This window comes from Mixophyes fleayi, chromosome 5 (assembly GCF_038048845.1).
Source record: "Mixophyes fleayi isolate aMixFle1 chromosome 5, aMixFle1.hap1, whole genome shotgun sequence".
Taxonomy (NCBI): Eukaryota; Metazoa; Chordata; class Amphibia; order Anura; family Limnodynastidae; genus Mixophyes; species Mixophyes fleayi.
The window spans coordinates 50,623,268-50,640,008 of record NC_134406.1 but is presented as its reverse complement, the minus strand read 5'-3'; the positions used below and the strand labels follow the sequence as shown (position 1 = coordinate 50,640,008).

Genomic DNA, 16,741 nt, shown 5'->3' with positions numbered 1-16,741 from the left:
GCCAATATAAAGTCCGGCCAACAATGTGTGTATAGATCTGGTATCAGCACTGAAACTTGTCCGCTGTAAGAAATAGAATGCCTCCATATGTAAATTATTATACCTCAAATTTCCATGAGCTGGGTATCCCTATAAATGGTGAGCCTCTGATGTCATTGCTTCAGTGTTCAGAACACACGTAATATAAAGAATAACGCACTCCCTACTGTGGATATTAGACGTAACTTTGGAGATCCTAGACTTTTATACAAGCAATTTTACCACTGTATTAGGGTCACAGAACTCCTCGGTCAATTTGAATATCCATATCATTGAAAGTAGGGAGCACATTACCTGATATATATTGTAAGAGTAGAAAACCAATAAACATGCTTGGGATCAACAAGCAAAAAAACCCAAAACAAAACAAAAAAACGTAAAAAAAACCACTGAAAGTTAAATGGATAGGCTAGATAAGCCAATTTGTATTCCTTACAAGCAGTTTCTCAATTTATGGAATATTTATGTTTATGGAATTTAGGTGGTTCTTGTACTATACTGGCACAAAATCTAAATCAATCAACAACACAACTTGGTGCTCACTTTTAAAACGGGTGCTTTCTCTTCACAGATGAGCAGCCTCATATCAGGATTCCTCAGGTCTGTACAGTAGATCTTCCGGTCTCTTCCTCCGGAATACACATGAGTGAAGCCCTCATTAACCTGGAGAGCCCAAACCCCTTCATCATGGACCCTATAGGTTGCTATACACCTCTGTTGCCCAAGAGACCACAAGCGGATTGTTCCATCCGAACTGCCTGAAAGACACTAAAAACATGATGGCAATTAAAAAGAGCAGGTATTGATAAAATACACTTTACCCATAATAGAATTTTATTTATGAAATAAAATGTCGAATGCATGAGTTCTGATCACATACGTTCTTATTCTATCTAGAACAAACCTGTTTATTGTATAGAAACATTTCCATGTATACCTTTGGGCGCTCAGAGATCCTTTTACATAGAATTATTTTATTTGGGTCAATATTTTAAATGGAATTTAGTCACTATGTATCACATTGGTTTTGTTTCTACATATAAGTATTGCAATTGTTATCAAACAAACGGAGAAGCTGGCTATATTATTATTATTAATTTTTATTTATAGGGCGCCACTAGGTATCCGTAGCGCCGTACAGGGACAGACAGAAACACGATACAGGGTGAGACAGCACAGTACAGTTAACAGAAATCACAGTAACTCAGAAGCTCAATGAACAGCTAGATTAGAGGTGAGAGCCCCCAGCGGGGTAGAGACAGGGGCCGGAGGACCTCACGGAGGAGACAAGGAGCTGGAGAGCAGAGTTAAGGTGGTGGAGAACAGAAGGAGATGTAATGTAACTTATTAGTGTTTATTATTATGACCGCACTGTATCAGGAAATATTATTCAAGCTTGTGACCAACCAACTGAAAATTAGCTACAGATAATAAAAGATAAAGAACACCCTTACCTGTGTACCATCTTTGTTTAACAATAAAGCTTTTACATTATCAGTATGTCCTTTTAGTTTCATCAGTTTTGCACACGTTCTGGGATCCCAGACTCTTAGCACCTGTAATGCAGGATTGATAGTTTATCTATTATAATCTGCAGAGCGACAGAAAAGTGCCCCCCTAAAACATGTGATGAAGGCAGCTAAGCAGGAGATAAATGCTAATCTATGGAGCAGTGATTTACACTGATCTATTTAAAAAAAAAAAATAATAATTCACAAGTGATGTGAATCTCGGCACATCTCTCATTCATTTCAATGGGGTTTCCATCATGAGGCATAATATAGAATCCCAAATAAAACAGATGGGGGCACTGAAATGAATGGGAAAAGCTATGTCCAAGCTTGAGGTGTCAGATGTTCTCCAGATGATCCTACATGATTTGTGTGTGTGTTTCCATGTGCCTGGAATCCTGTACAGCATTACATGGATTCCGAGGTGTAATGTGGAACTAGCCAAACTCCATTGACAAAGGTTTAACATTAATTTCAACAGTGCTCCTATGGAAACACCGCTGAAATGAATGGGAACAATATTTTGGATTGTCTGAAAACATGCAATTAGCAGCTAAACAGCAGTGATGACATCGCCATCACCACCTGTGATTGGGTCAGACCTGGAAGTGCCCTCAGTGGCACAGGACTCTCAGACCTGTAGGTGAGCGAGGTCCCTCCCAACTCACAAATGCTGTTAAATCACAGTCAGTGGGGGGCAATCAATTGCCCGCGACATAGCGAGAGGTGCCAAGTGAAGGAAATATTTAAAACATTATACTCCCACTCCCAGCCCCCCAACTAAGCCCCCCCCCCACCTCATCTGTAATGTGTCACACTACTGCCATAGAGCCAGGAACACTCTGAATGTGAAAGCGAGAGATTCCGTCAGTGCTCAATAAGGATAAGGTTAGAAAACCCAATTCTCCCAAATCCACAGTTTTACCTTTTCAGTTGAGCCAGAAACTATGACAGTTCCCATCTGGTTCATGGCCAGACTGTAAATAGAGTCTTTGTTTCCACTCAGGGACGACGCTGGAGAAAACAAAACGTCAGTTTGGTGAATTGAACCAATTAAATTATAGAGACACAATGAAATTAAATGTACAAGAAAAAAAAATAAAAAAAAATAGTGGAGACAAAAAGAAACCCAAACAAAAAAACAGGAGCTGTTAAAGCCACTCATGTGCCATCTAAAACTGAATTTTATGTGAATGATAATATATACTAAAGCGTTATGTACGGATTCTTCTTTGTCAGTGGTGTTTTGTAGTTATACATTTTTAGAACAATATAAAAATAAAAACAAAAGCACGAGGGGAATGAAGACCTCTCAGCCTGAAATACACATGTATCTGCACTCAGTACTGCACAGTAATATTTCCCTGTGTGTCCATTATTTTCCTGGGCTGCGATATCATCCAAGAGACACCTGAGGGAGCGACATCGCCGCACACCTTAACTGAGGGAGCGACATCGCCGCACACCTTAACGGAGGGAGCGACATCGCCGCACACCTTAACGGAGGGAGCAACATCGCCGCACACCTTAACGGAGGGAGCGACATCACCGCACACCTTAACTGCAGATGCTAATTGCCATCAGCATCAACCGGGGAACATCCAACTGGGAACCCATCTGAAATCAAATAGATTGCTGACCAGCTGGTACATGACAATAGTGGATATTACCAGATACCTGTTCTTGAGATGCTTTTATATTCACCATGCTTTGGGAGATAAATACAGTGCTTCTATATGAGGCCGGCTTAGAACTCGTGATGGTGCTCTTATAATGAGGGTATATACATTGAACACCATTATAAAAATGTTCTGTATAATGCATCTATTTTCAGATTATTATTCCCTTCTGGCACACTCTACTGAAGATGCATTGCAATTAGTGCAATATATGCAGAATTTTTGTATTGCTTGCAGACTAGATCATTCAAATGTATATGTAAGTTTTTATGTATTAATTTATACACTCAAATTCTATTCTACTTACACATTATTCTACAGACTCTGTTTTTTCCTGGCTTTCCTCATAACTCTCTCACTGCAACATCTCCCTCCGTTTCTCTGCTTTTATTCATATTCCAACTAAATGCCGCAACTTTTTCCTCCGCAAAATTGACAATATCTGCCATTTTAGACAAAGCTCTAATTCACGCACTTATCTCCGGTTTAGATTGCTATAACCAACTACTAAACACGACTCTCTGCTTTCTCCATTGCAATCTATTCAAAATTCTGCAGTGAGGATCATTTCATATTCTCCCAGAACACACATTCTTTTAAATACTTCTCATCAAGTCTAATGTCACCTATAAAGTGCTTCTACCTGCCCTCAATTTATCTGCACTTACTAACATAACTGCTTTAATTCATAACCCTAATCATCTCATGTGCTCTATGCAGAAATATCTACTTGTCACCCTTTACCCTTCTCATCTGTCTCTTGTCTGAATCCCTTCTCTCTCTCTGCCCCCTACCTATGGAATGCTCTGTGACTTGTAAGACCTCGACCACCTTCTCTTCTAACCAGCCTTACTACACATCTCATGAGAGAAGCTTTCAAACAGTCAGGATCATGGCAACAACTGTGGCCAAGCACAAGCATCTACTGCACTTATTCCTTAGCATTCAGTAGCTGTATTTATCCCAAAAAACAATGAGAATGGAAGCTCTATGGAGCCCTCCATGAATGTGTGGAGGATATTTAATGGATTCCTTCCATACTGAAACTTTATAAATGGAAAATATATCAGATGTCATTAAATGTTGTTCATTTTTTTTCTTGACAAGGTGACAAAATCAGAAGTTACATCACAAGAGATGTTTTTTTACACCCTCATAGAAAATGAGAAGTTGGGACCACTGGATGTCAAAGCAGTGTGGTCCCACCACCTGTGACGTACTGCGACTATGAGCTGTAGGGTTTATATAAGGAATTCGGAAACCAGGTGATCACAATAAGGAGGGACACCCCTTTGAAAGCAAGGCATTAAGCATCTGCTTTAGGAAAGTATTACTTACTAGTGACAGTATTGTTGGATGCAGTCAGTGCAGTGAGCGTATTTACATCCCAGAGGAATATTTGTCTATCCAATCCCGCAGAGGCCACTAATTCTTTGTCTTTTGCATATGCTAAGGCTTTTACATAATCCTATGGGAAAAGACAATTTGACATTGAAACCACATGCAAAGTAAATAAAAATTGTACATAACATATATAGTATAATGTAATTCAAAAACATATTAACACAACAGTAACATGTTCAATTCAAACCCTATTAGATACATAAAATGTGTCCATTTTATTTTCCTAATGAACAGCTTTTGGTCACTGTGCTACAATGGGCAGTGGAGAAGCATTGTTGGTCATTATATTCATACCTAGAATACAGCAAGAGGAAAGTCCTACATCCCACAATGTACCCACCACAAATATATGCCTAGCAACATTGATGTTGTGATATCTCCGAGGAGTTCTCACTGGCTAATCTTTTTGTCCCCATTTGATCTAGGTGACAATGTTCCCATGATAATGGGAGGTTAAAAAATAAATAAAAAAATTGTATTTGGACTTTCCATTAATCCTTTTCTTAAAGGCCCATAATGTCAGTACAGTAATTGTGGTGTTTCATTAACTACTGGGAGGCAGGACAAACCATTAAGAACGCGACTCCTGCTCCTGAACTCCACCCACAGTATATAGACATCCCTGCTACAGTAGTCTCAATTTCAATTATAAAAAGCCAGAGTGCTTTATAAGAAAACACATAAAATAGTAGGGTAACTAACCAATAGGAAAAACTAGGCCACTGTGCTAGCATTCTAGACCTCAAAGAAAGGGCTTTAATGGTAAGAGAGAAAACATCCTTTTCTTGGACTAGAGGAACAGAGAAGTCAAATATCACTATATATATATATTGTACAATATATTACAGATACCACAATATCAGAACAACACACTGATAAAAGGGTTGAGACACAACCATTCTTTGTGCCATAAAGATAATCACCACGGCACAGGTCAGTTACGAAGCACAAGACCAGTGATGAAAAGTTATAGACTCTCTCTATAAACAGTGATGTATCACTGCTTGCAAAGTCAAGAATGATATGGTAGTATTCCTGTGTGACACAACCTAGCCATAAGATTTGTGTCATTAAACAGAGAAACATCGCAGTATAGCTAGGTTCATATCAATGAAAATTAATATTGTGATAAAGCGAGTGGTTTTCCACAGGCCTCTAAGAGAGGCGTTGGGTATTCAGCTAGGTAAAGGCCGCAGACAGGGTTACACACATGTATAGTAGTGCACCTAGGTTAGAGGTATGCAGGTGTAATACATGTGTGACAAAGTAAAAAGTATAAAATGTGATTTAACTTGCATGGTGGAGGTGCTTTGGATATGTTTTTCTTTTACAGCTGACTGTGTGTGTCTGCAGTGAGATGGATCAAACAGAGCACCTGAAGAGACCTCCTTCTCTAAAGACCAGGTGGGAGTGTCATCTGTCAATCACGCTGGGAGGGGGGATAGAGAACTGTAAAGTATTTAAACCTGTTTTGTGTACTTGTGCAGGGTGACCGATGACAGTCAGTGCCCGGTGTCTAGACACAACCACTATGTCTAGTCATCTTGATATAAAGCATGCTCTTTATCTATGATTGTGACTTGAACGATAAAAACACAGTTTCTACAGTAAAAAGTTGTCCGTGTATGAAACACCAATGTGGTGCTCACGCTACAATATGTATATTATAATATGCAATAGAATAGTTCAAAGTCAGTTCTATGATGGGAAACTTTACGTAAAAAACAGATAAAGAGGTTCTATAGCATATTTTATACAGCCAGCATAAATAATATACTTCAGTATAAGAATGCCTGCAAGGCGGTAGAGCATAGATTTCGGAGTGGTCAGCGTTAAGGAGGCGTTCTAGATGTTGTCCTGTCTCTCAACAACAAATGAAAATGTCCAAATCATCCGCACAGACATAGAGCCATTCCGAGATGGAAACAAAATGCGGGATTAGAGAACTCTCCAAATATGGAGACGTATTGGGAGTTGAACTTGGAGCTCAGGAGGACTCAATCCATCTGGTACACAATATAACTGGAGAGAAGCACTATTTTCAGCTCCATTAATAGAGTACTGAATGAATTGTGTCCTCACAGCACAATACTGCTCCCTGAGAGCAACAGGTCAGTCTAACATGAAATACGTGGAAATAACAATGTCAGCTGGTAATTAACAAGGAATATAAAGATAAATCTCCTAACTATAATCATTACCACCATGTGCAATGGGTTAAATTACAATGTTCATTTTTAAATTTTGGGAACTAGAGAATAAAAATATTGTAACATTTAAATCCCTTGAAATGTTTTTATGGGCATGAATAGGAATGTTTTACCTTGTGTGTTCTCAGGGTTGACATGCAGAATCCCTTGTGCGCGTTCCATACTTTAACAGTAGTATCAGAAGACGCAGATATTACTGCAGAGCAAACAAGTGACTAAATTACTGAAGTTATTACATTTCTAAAACACATACAGTAAGTTCATGATAATATTACAGAATGGACACATTTGGGACAAAGACTATACAATGCCAGTAAAGATAACCCTACACCTAAACTATAACTAGTGTAAAGGAATAATGAATTCTACAGTGTACAGTGAACCATTAATGCAGATTGAAGCATAGACATATGTCTAATTTGTCTGATAAGGAAAAGCAATTAGCTACTGTAAAATGCTAAGGTTGATCCTCAGGATGCAACTGGACGAACCTACACTCTACCTGCTGTGGACACCCAAACACAGAGAAATCATTGTTGAGGAGGAGGAGGCACTGACTTGTAAGTTTCCCTCAGAATTGTACACAGTATTATACATCATTCGGTGGTACAGAAATCTCGTACTCACGTGTTAAGGTATTTCATGGATTGTGATATGTATAATTTTAAAAATTTTTTTTTTTTTTTACTTCAGTTCCAAAAGGCTTCCCAAAATGGAACTTATACCAATGAGAGATTGTATTTAACTGCATAACATACTTTATGTCCCAAAAAATTAAACAATCTTTTTTTTAGATATTCAAGGTCAAAAGGTCAGATCATGTGACCTTGAAATGTAGAAGTCAATATTTAAATATAATTTATTTTTAATGAAAACTAAGAACCCTTCGCTTCAAAACATGACCAACATGAAAGTTCTAGCACAAATAGAAGCAAAGTTATGATTTGTTTTAGTTGACCTGGCAAGCATATGTTTGCAACCCTGTTGCATGAACACTGTGTATCACTGGGGGCTAAGATTTTACATATGAAAGTAACTTTATATAATATACCATCCTAACAAATTTCACAAAAATCTGAGATGGTTGGGTTGAAACGTTCCTTTTTTGTGACGATTTGACATAGAATGCTGCTGGTTTTAACGGGTCATTCCGTGATTCAAAGCTTTTGTACAGCCATCCAGTACTATGCTCTGGTAGCTGGGAGTGGAGTAGATAGATGTACTTAGCGCTGAAATTCTGAGATTGCTGCTCTGTAAGTTGATTAAACTCAACACAATCTTATCACACATACTTAAGGAAATACATTTTTGGTAAAGAGACACTGTATAACAGTCTTAATGCACATTAAAGCACAGTCTTCATGCAAAGTTAAGCCAAATTTTATTAAATATAAAAGCGTACTTTCGAGGAATACATATTTCCACAGCATTAGTTCACCAATCAAGAAACAGAAAATTACCATCTCGTTTAGATCAAAATCAAATGTCTACACACAAAATTAATCTGAATAGACCATGAATCTCTACATTCACCGTTTATTACGCTAAAAATCCCAATATAATATAAACAAACATATATTAAAACCTTGAACTTCCATCATGGACATGGTTGCCCATATAAACACATCACATGCTGGAGCATTTAAATGATAATCAAACTATTCTCTCTGATCATTCCAAACACATTACGTATGTATTAAAAAAATAAATAAAAAATGTCTATAAACTCAAATAGTATATGAAATGGAGGAAAAAGTACTTGGACGGTCTCCAATTTTTGCCGTAATATAAACTGCAATCACCAAATGCTGCAATATCTCGAATGATATCAAACGGATCGTTATCCAAATATCATAGTAAACACTTTCCACAACTATGTATAAGATACATAATACCTGCAGCTTTTTTCAAACGTCTGAAATGCACCCAAGCTCTTAACTATCACATAAGCTTAAATGATCATGGACCTTGATATGTTCTAGATAAGATATGGACTTGGCAAAACCACTGCTACGAACTGCAGTCTACCTTTCTCCACTTCCAATGAGCAGCTTCAAAAAGAGATGGAGCCTCTGAATATACGTCTAGACCACCAGAGACCAGCACCATGTGACTCGGATATGTGCTGAATATTCTGCGATTACGTATCACACTACAAAAGTCCTGAAATGACATTGGATGTTTATGCTGGCTCGCCATAGATGCATGAAAGCAGAAGCCTTGTGCAGACTGGATACCAATGGAAATCCAATCCCGTCATACAAACTACTAGGCGGATGGTGTCCTCCTAAATGCAGCTTAGTAAGGTGTTGTCTTTGTTCAGAGAGCAAAGTCTTTACATGAAAGTATATATAACTGTTCACAAAACACAAAAAGGATAGCCCATACATGTGTCATTACATAAGTAGTAACTCCTTTAGAGGGAGATTGTGGTTTGTACGATGGGATCAGGTTCCTATTTAGAGTGCACAAGACTTTTGCTTTCATGTTTGCACCTATCACTGCTCAGCATAAACATCTAATGGAAATGGAGGACTTCTACTTTCATACTGTGACACGGAAACGAGGAACATTCAGCACATATCCCAAGGGGATGCGCATTGTGCTGGACTGTGGTGGTCTAAACGTCTATTCAGAGGCTCCACCTCTGGAATAAGGTACTATACACAGCACTCAGCTGTGCATCTCTTATACGCGCTTTGTGGAAAGCGTTTTCTAGGAGAATATTTGGACAACGATCCGCTTGATAATATTTGAGATACTGTAGCATTTGGTGATTGTAATTTGTATTATAATAAAACTTGGAGACCGTCCAAGTACTTTTCTCTCACAGATAGTGGTGGAATCCATTTCATTTACCATTTGAGTTTATAGACAACATTTTTTAATACGTACGTACTTTGTTTGGAATAATCAGAGAGAATAATTTGATGATAAATGTGCCAGCATATATTGTTTTTATATGGGTAACCATGTTCATGATGGAAGTTCATTTACTATTTATATTCTATTGGGCTTATTAGTTTAGCATAATAAACTGTGGATGTAGAGATTCATGGTCTATTCAGACTGATTATTTTTCTGTGTAGATATTTGCTTTTGATCTATAAAAGCTGTGATTTTTCTGTTCCTTAGTGTATCAATGTGTATGACCCTCTCTCTCTCCCATAGCAGCAGAGGTCAGTTATACGGTGCCATTTAAACAGGGTTTCTGTTTGTGTTGAACAATAACTGAACTTGTTTTAAGGTTCCTGGATTCTTTGTGATCGGCTACTGCTCAGAGAAAGGGGAGGAATGTGTCAGTTACCCCACACCTCACATCTAACAAAAGCAAATGTCAACATTCTTAAAAAAGGTGTGAAACACACACACATATTTCTGTCCTGGAAATAAAGAGGCTGGACATCTATAATCGGTTGCATGCTTGCCATGTTTAAACATCATAAAATACTTACATGTTTTGCCGTTACAGCATAGTACAATGTCATTTACCCAGTCTGTGTGGTGTTCCATAGATGCTATGTAGGGGTCTTGCTAGAATAAAGGAGGAATGTTAATATTTTTTTTAAGAAGAATCACTTCTAAAATTACTTTTATTCTAACAAACATGAAACATATGGTTAAATAAAAAAGTACACAATAAAAATTTGGGCTTTTTATTTGTTTTCTTTAAATATGCACTGAGCCAAACCCAGCCCTAGTGATAACATGGTCCAACCCCATTGTCTCTCTGTCATGGATGTCAAAGTGAATGAAAACACCAGGGGGTAGATGTATCAACCTGCGGGTTCACAAAGTAGAGGAGTTGCCTATAGCAATCAATCAGATTCTAATTATCATTTTGTAGAATGTACTAAATAAATGATAACTACAATCTGATTGGTTGCTATAACATCTCCACGTTTTCAAACCTGCAGCTTCATAAATTTACACCCAGGAATACACACTATTCATAAGTTAGCAACAGTTCCAGACTGGCTTGCTAGGTGCCACAAGCATGTAGGAGTAGTATAATTAAACACTTTTAAATTTAGATTGAAACTTATAGGGGGGGGGGGGGTTGGGTTAATGGGTCATATTTATCTTTTTAACAAATAATTGAGTAAATGCTGTTATTACTTACAATTAAACATTATCAGGGTGAATTATGTCTGACTAACATTTATTATGACATATGTCAGATACAACAATGTGCAAGGTCTTGGCCAGGGACATGTTGGCATCCACATGATTGTGTTGGTTTATCAGCCATTAAATATAGAATGACATGCTTACTTTGTGCTGATTGACACTCCATATTCTGATGATTGAATCGCGTCCGGCTGTAAAGAGCCTGTTTAGTGCAGGATCAAGCTGCAAGGCATTTACTCCATTGCGATTGTACTTCTCCACTTCATCTCTAATCACATACGAGACCTGTAAGGTATGTAAAGTTACACCACAAACATGTTTATGTGATGTTCATACCATATTTCCTACAGAAGCTGTGGGATTCAAAGAATCAATAGAGCAGGCCCGGCCAACCTGTGGCTATCCAGGTGTTAAACTACAAGCCCCAGCATGCTTTGCCTGTAGATGGTCAACTGATAGCTGGCAGGCAGTCATCTTAACGCATGGGTGCCCTGGGCAGTCTCCCGGGGGCCCCACAAACATAGAGGCCCCATAGACTTGCCTAATTTTCAGTATATTACTCTGGAAATTTCACTCAGACTGTTCAAGTGCATGACGGTGACAACTCTGCAGGAGAGCGTTCATTTTCAAGACTGAAACTGCTAAAAAAATAAATTAAAAAAAAAGCTTTGTGGCACAATGGGGCAGCAGCGTTTGAACCAGCTTTCACTCATGTGTATGGAAAATGACATCCTGAAGACCAACGCTTAATTATAAAGCAATTCTCCCCAAAGAATTTTAGCAAATGTTTGTGTTGAACACTTGATTAATAATAAATAATTCAGTCATTTTGTACTCTGCCATCTCGGTCTGTAGGATTTACCAACGGAGCAACATTTTTATGTTGAATTCCTTGTTTTTCAACTTCAAGGCTCATGTTACATTGTTCAAACATCTGTATGGATTAATCTCTACCGAACTGCATGTTTTTTAATTTTTAAACACTGATTTTGTTTGAGGGACCAATAAATATAAGCTTAATTTTATTCCTGAGTGTGGTTGTGTAGGTAGGGCCCAGTGCACTGCTTTGCCCAGGGGCCTAAAAGGCTGTTAAGATAGCCCTGCTGGCGGGACATGTTGGTACTTTCCTGGAGAGCCACATGTTTGCAAGGCCTGCGATAAAGCATTACTAGGTAGCTAATTGGTAAGTCTAGTTCAGTAGGAAACTCTTGAAATAAATAACAATAAAGAAAAATTTAAAACAGGTTAGTTACAAATTGTGGAACTATGGATCCTAAGATCACAAGAATATATAAAGACAAATAAATGTTATTGGTCAGACATAACATTACGTTTCAATAAATAGACAACCTATACAAGAAAGAAACAAATCAGTTTAAAAGCAACAACTGCATAAAGACAACAAGTCATTCCATACTAAAGGAAAATACTGTATAAATGACAAATAATATTAGAAGAATATTAACTAGTTCAAAAAGGTCAAACGCACATAAAGCATGTTGGCACGATTGCTACATTAAAAATACACAAAAATAAGGGATGTTTTAAACATTTTAAGAACATAAGCAGTTTAAAGGTACAACAATAAATAAATCAGTATACACGTTTGCAAGACAGATATTGGAGCGGGGACACGGAAAAGTATAGAATGTGGAAAGTGGGCTGTGTGCACTACATCAGGGTCTCTCCTAAGAGATTTACTAACGATATGTAAGATTTGGTCTCTTGTTCAGCTGTCAAAAACGGAACAGAGGAGAAAATAAATTAACAACAACGTGCACATCACCCAACAGTAAATGGTAAACATTTTGGCAAACAGACATTTAACAGAACATTTCTGTAGTGGTGCGTTACAAATTCTCTCTATGAAATTAGGACATCCACATAAATAACTTGAAATTCCATCAAGTTGACCAAACTATTAACATGAGTCATAGAAGACAATTAACAAACGGAAAAGTTTTTTGGAGCCAAAAGCCAACAGCAAAGTGTACAGAACCTGTTTTTCTCTCTAAATTTAGAGGATTCAAAGCAGGTTAACCGGTATGGACAGTTTCTATTTTCATGTCAGTCTTTCCATCATGCGCAAAAAAAAAATATCTTAGAATGTCTGTCATCACCGGTACCACGGAGCTATTTAACTACCATCTCGTAATATTTCACTTTGTATACTCTTAACTTTCCCATATGAATACTACTGTTGCACCCACATTCCGGGGTAATTAATCTATTTACACTACATAGGTGAATTTCTTGACTCTAGAGCTGATCACAGCAATCGCACACAGTGATGCTTGATTGTTGCACAGAGCATGTCCATATGCATATCTGGATCAAATGACGTTCTGAAACGCCACAATCGCACTCATCGTCCAAATTAGAGGATTAAGTCCAATTCAATCAGGTCAGATTTTGTATGAGTCGTCCACACATGGTACAATGGTCAGAAAAGAATAATTTAGGAACATCCCTGAATAGAACAAATATGGCAGATACACTTCACTAAAGAGGATTGGCATAAAACATCTATTTGATAAAATAATTTAAAAAACATATAATCAATAAAACACGCATATAAAACTTAAAATCAATAAATCACATATAATGTAACATTAAGCTTCCTTTATTCGTAAAGGTCCAATAAGTATTTTATTCTATGAATATCCGCGTTATCCTCTGTAGAAAAGCCTTCTGGATTTTTACACTGCAGTCTTTGCATTCAGAGAACATCAAAGTGTCATTGGAATTCAGTACATTGGCCTGAACTGTCCCTGAATTTGTTTTACCAGTATATCATCCATACAATATTTTATTATCTTGAATTATAGATATGGGTTTAAAGTAGGAGAAGGCAATACTATGGGATTGTACTGTAAAATTATTCCTCCTGACATTTTAGGGGCATTTCTTTCCAAAGAGGAGTATGGCGTATATATTTCCCCATATGTTTACACACGGCCCAATTCATTTACTGAGGTGCTCCCCTGTAACTCCAAATTTTGAAGAATGCCTGTGATTTGTAAGGAATTTGTTACATATAATTTGCAATTACTGAAAAATTAGGGAGTTCATCTATAGACATAAACAAAGGTTGAACACAGGGTTCCCTTTAAAACAATAAAATAAAAAGACAGGATTAGAGCCTCAAATTAGTCCACTTATAAAATTTTAAAGCATTTGGTTATTTTAAACCTGAAAAGGAGAGTGGTGAAATGTTAGGAACAATAAGATATAGTGAGAAGACTTACCTATATGTATAAATAAAATAAACAGAAAATAATACCTTCCTAAAATAGTCTATTTAAGCTTATAATAAAATATTGAGACATTTGAGGAAGATCATCATCATTTATTTATATACGAAGCGCTTTACAATTGGGTACAAACACAGTACACTATTAAACAAACTGGGTAAAACAGACAGAGGCGAGAAGGCCCTCAGAATTTTAAATTGGGGGTATAATGAATCATATGGCTATAATGAGGGAACAACTGCATGTAATTAATGCAACTTAGTCTGCGGATAAATGTTATATATATCAGTGAGCCAACTAACTGGTGACACTGTCAGAACAACTGTATGGTTATTAAGAGATATTGATAATGATTGCTACTTAGCTTACATTTCTACCCACTGCTTGAGTACATTTATTCTGTGTGACTACAGAATAATAGATCTGGTGATTTAATTATTATACTGAGGATTTGTGACTGCAGGAAATATGTATAATGATGTTTACATTGGGTTCTAAAAAAATTGCTATACATATATATATCTTAGATAAATAACATGATTTTGAGATGAAGGAGTTCCTAATTGGACTTTGTTTATTTGCAGGTTCATGATAATACAGGACATTATTACTGCTGAGGCACATACATATTCAGCCTGATAATGAAGGATTAGTGGTACATTACATGTGATTTAGGTATTTTATATGTGTATATGTTTTATTGATATGTTCTTTATTAAATACAGGTTTAACGCTACTTCATGTTGTTTATGCCACATTGGTTGTGCCAGTGCTGTTCCTAAGTAATGTGTTTCTTATATGAATTTGTTTGATCGAGAGTGGCTACAATTCCTATCAGAACAGCTGCTCTAGTCATCTGGAAACCTTAGGTGGTTTCGCATACTAAAATATTTGTTGCAAATTGCACCTCTATTTTGTTGAAATTACCATACTAACCAACCAGAACATTAATGTATGTGGGCACCTTACTAACAAGTTCCTTGATTCTGAAATGATTTGCTGTCATTTTTTCTCTAGAAGTGCCTTTAAGCCTATAAATAAAAAGAAGATAAAAGGTGTAGCTATAACTAGGTTCTTAACACGTGCCCAGCTTATACTGCATATAGGCAAAAATACCTAGTCATTTAATATTTATCAAGTCTAATGTACTACATGTATTGATGGTGCACGATTATGTGTAAAAAAAAATGTGCTTTGCTCAAGTTTATTTTGCAGGAACTTTGACTGCAGAGTTTACCATTTCTGCTACACAATGAACTCAAGTTTTTTTTATGCTTTTACAAAATGCAAAGCTATTCATGAATTATTATAATGAGCACAGAGTAACAAGCAGCTCTGCAGTTAGGACACTATGACTGGAGAATAAAGGTGGTTTGGGATGTGTATGACAGTATGTGTAATATTACAGAGCTATAATAGCCCGCACACCGGCAGTAACTGATCCATAGAGAAGTTTCCCTGTGCACCACCCTCTGGCTCACTGAGGATCACTAGGGCCAAGCAGCACACTCAGCCCCTCCTGCCGCCGCTTCAGCCACACGGGCAATGTGGATTCCTCTGCTAATTGGTGACCCGCCACTTACAGAGGACGCCCGGCGCCAGGAACAGCAACGGGTCACAACCACCTGTCATACCTGAACTTTTCTCCGCCCGGCCGTGTTCTGCCTGTGATGAGCCGCCATCTTGCATGTTGACACTCTGTTGTCACTTCCTATACGCGAAACCCGGGTCAAATCGCTTCCGCCCTCAAAAGTGACAGCTACACAACTTCCGCCCTCAAAAGTGACAGCTTCACAACTTCCGCCCTCATTAGTAGCAGGTACACAACTTCCGCCCTTATGAGTGACAGCTGCACAACTTCCGCCCTCACTGGTGGTTGGAACTGTACCGTTGTAAACAATTTGTCCTCACTGTATTGTAAAACTGTAATGTGTGGCTGTCTTCTGTGGACGATTTATCAATGAACCAATAATCATGAACATGCAGTCTATAGGGAGTAAATTCATTCTGTGCGTTCCTTTAATATTGGCCCATCCATAGGAGTCAGCTCCGTCTTAGCTATGGGTGCTCGAGCACCCATAATATTTGTTGTGCTGCTGCAGCCAGGAACATGAGCACCCCCCAATCAGTATATAAAAAGGTGACTCCTATGGATCCATCTGGTTAGAACAACTTATTACTATTGTTATTTATTATGTCGAACTATTTAATGACAAAATATTCCACAGCGTAATACAGTCATGTAAAGGGTTCATGCACAAGTCATGTAAAGGGTTCATGCACATGCTTCGGCTTTTGGACCCTTTCCAAAAGGAGAAGAGACCCTGCCTCAGTGGAGTTTATATAGGGAATATTTGTATCATGATATATGTGTAAAGTGGCAAGATTCATATGCTAAGTATGGACATATTAGTACATCATGTATGGTATAAATTGTTCAAATTAATGAATTGATTAACATGTTTCTTGTGTACATGAGGCAAAAGAACAAGCTACATTTAATGACTGCAAAT

General features: G+C 37.6%; 1 protein-coding gene across 2 annotated transcripts in view; it reads right to left on the bottom strand.

The window, feature by feature from the left end:
* The window catches only part of WDR48 (WD repeat domain 48), a 29,587-nt gene extending 13,626 nt beyond the window's left edge, over positions 1 to 15,961 (bottom strand). For both annotated transcript variants that reach the window (XM_075212166.1, XM_075212167.1), the window contains exons 1-8: positions 15,863 to 15,961; positions 11,119 to 11,259; positions 10,299 to 10,377; positions 6,957 to 7,039; positions 4,568 to 4,697; positions 2,476 to 2,564; positions 1,494 to 1,595; positions 583 to 807 (exon numbers count right to left, since the gene is read on the bottom strand). In XM_075212166.1, coding sequence (XP_075068267.1) covers positions 583 to 807; positions 1,494 to 1,595; positions 2,476 to 2,564; positions 4,568 to 4,697; positions 6,957 to 7,039; positions 10,299 to 10,377; positions 11,119 to 11,259; positions 15,863 to 15,910 — 897 coding nt within the window. In that variant the 5' untranslated portion in view covers positions 15,911 to 15,961. The remainder of the gene's footprint in view (positions 1 to 582; positions 808 to 1,493; positions 1,596 to 2,475; positions 2,565 to 4,567; positions 4,698 to 6,956; positions 7,040 to 10,298; positions 10,378 to 11,118; positions 11,260 to 15,862) is intronic.
* Positions 15,962 to 16,741: the final 780 nt, after the last annotated feature.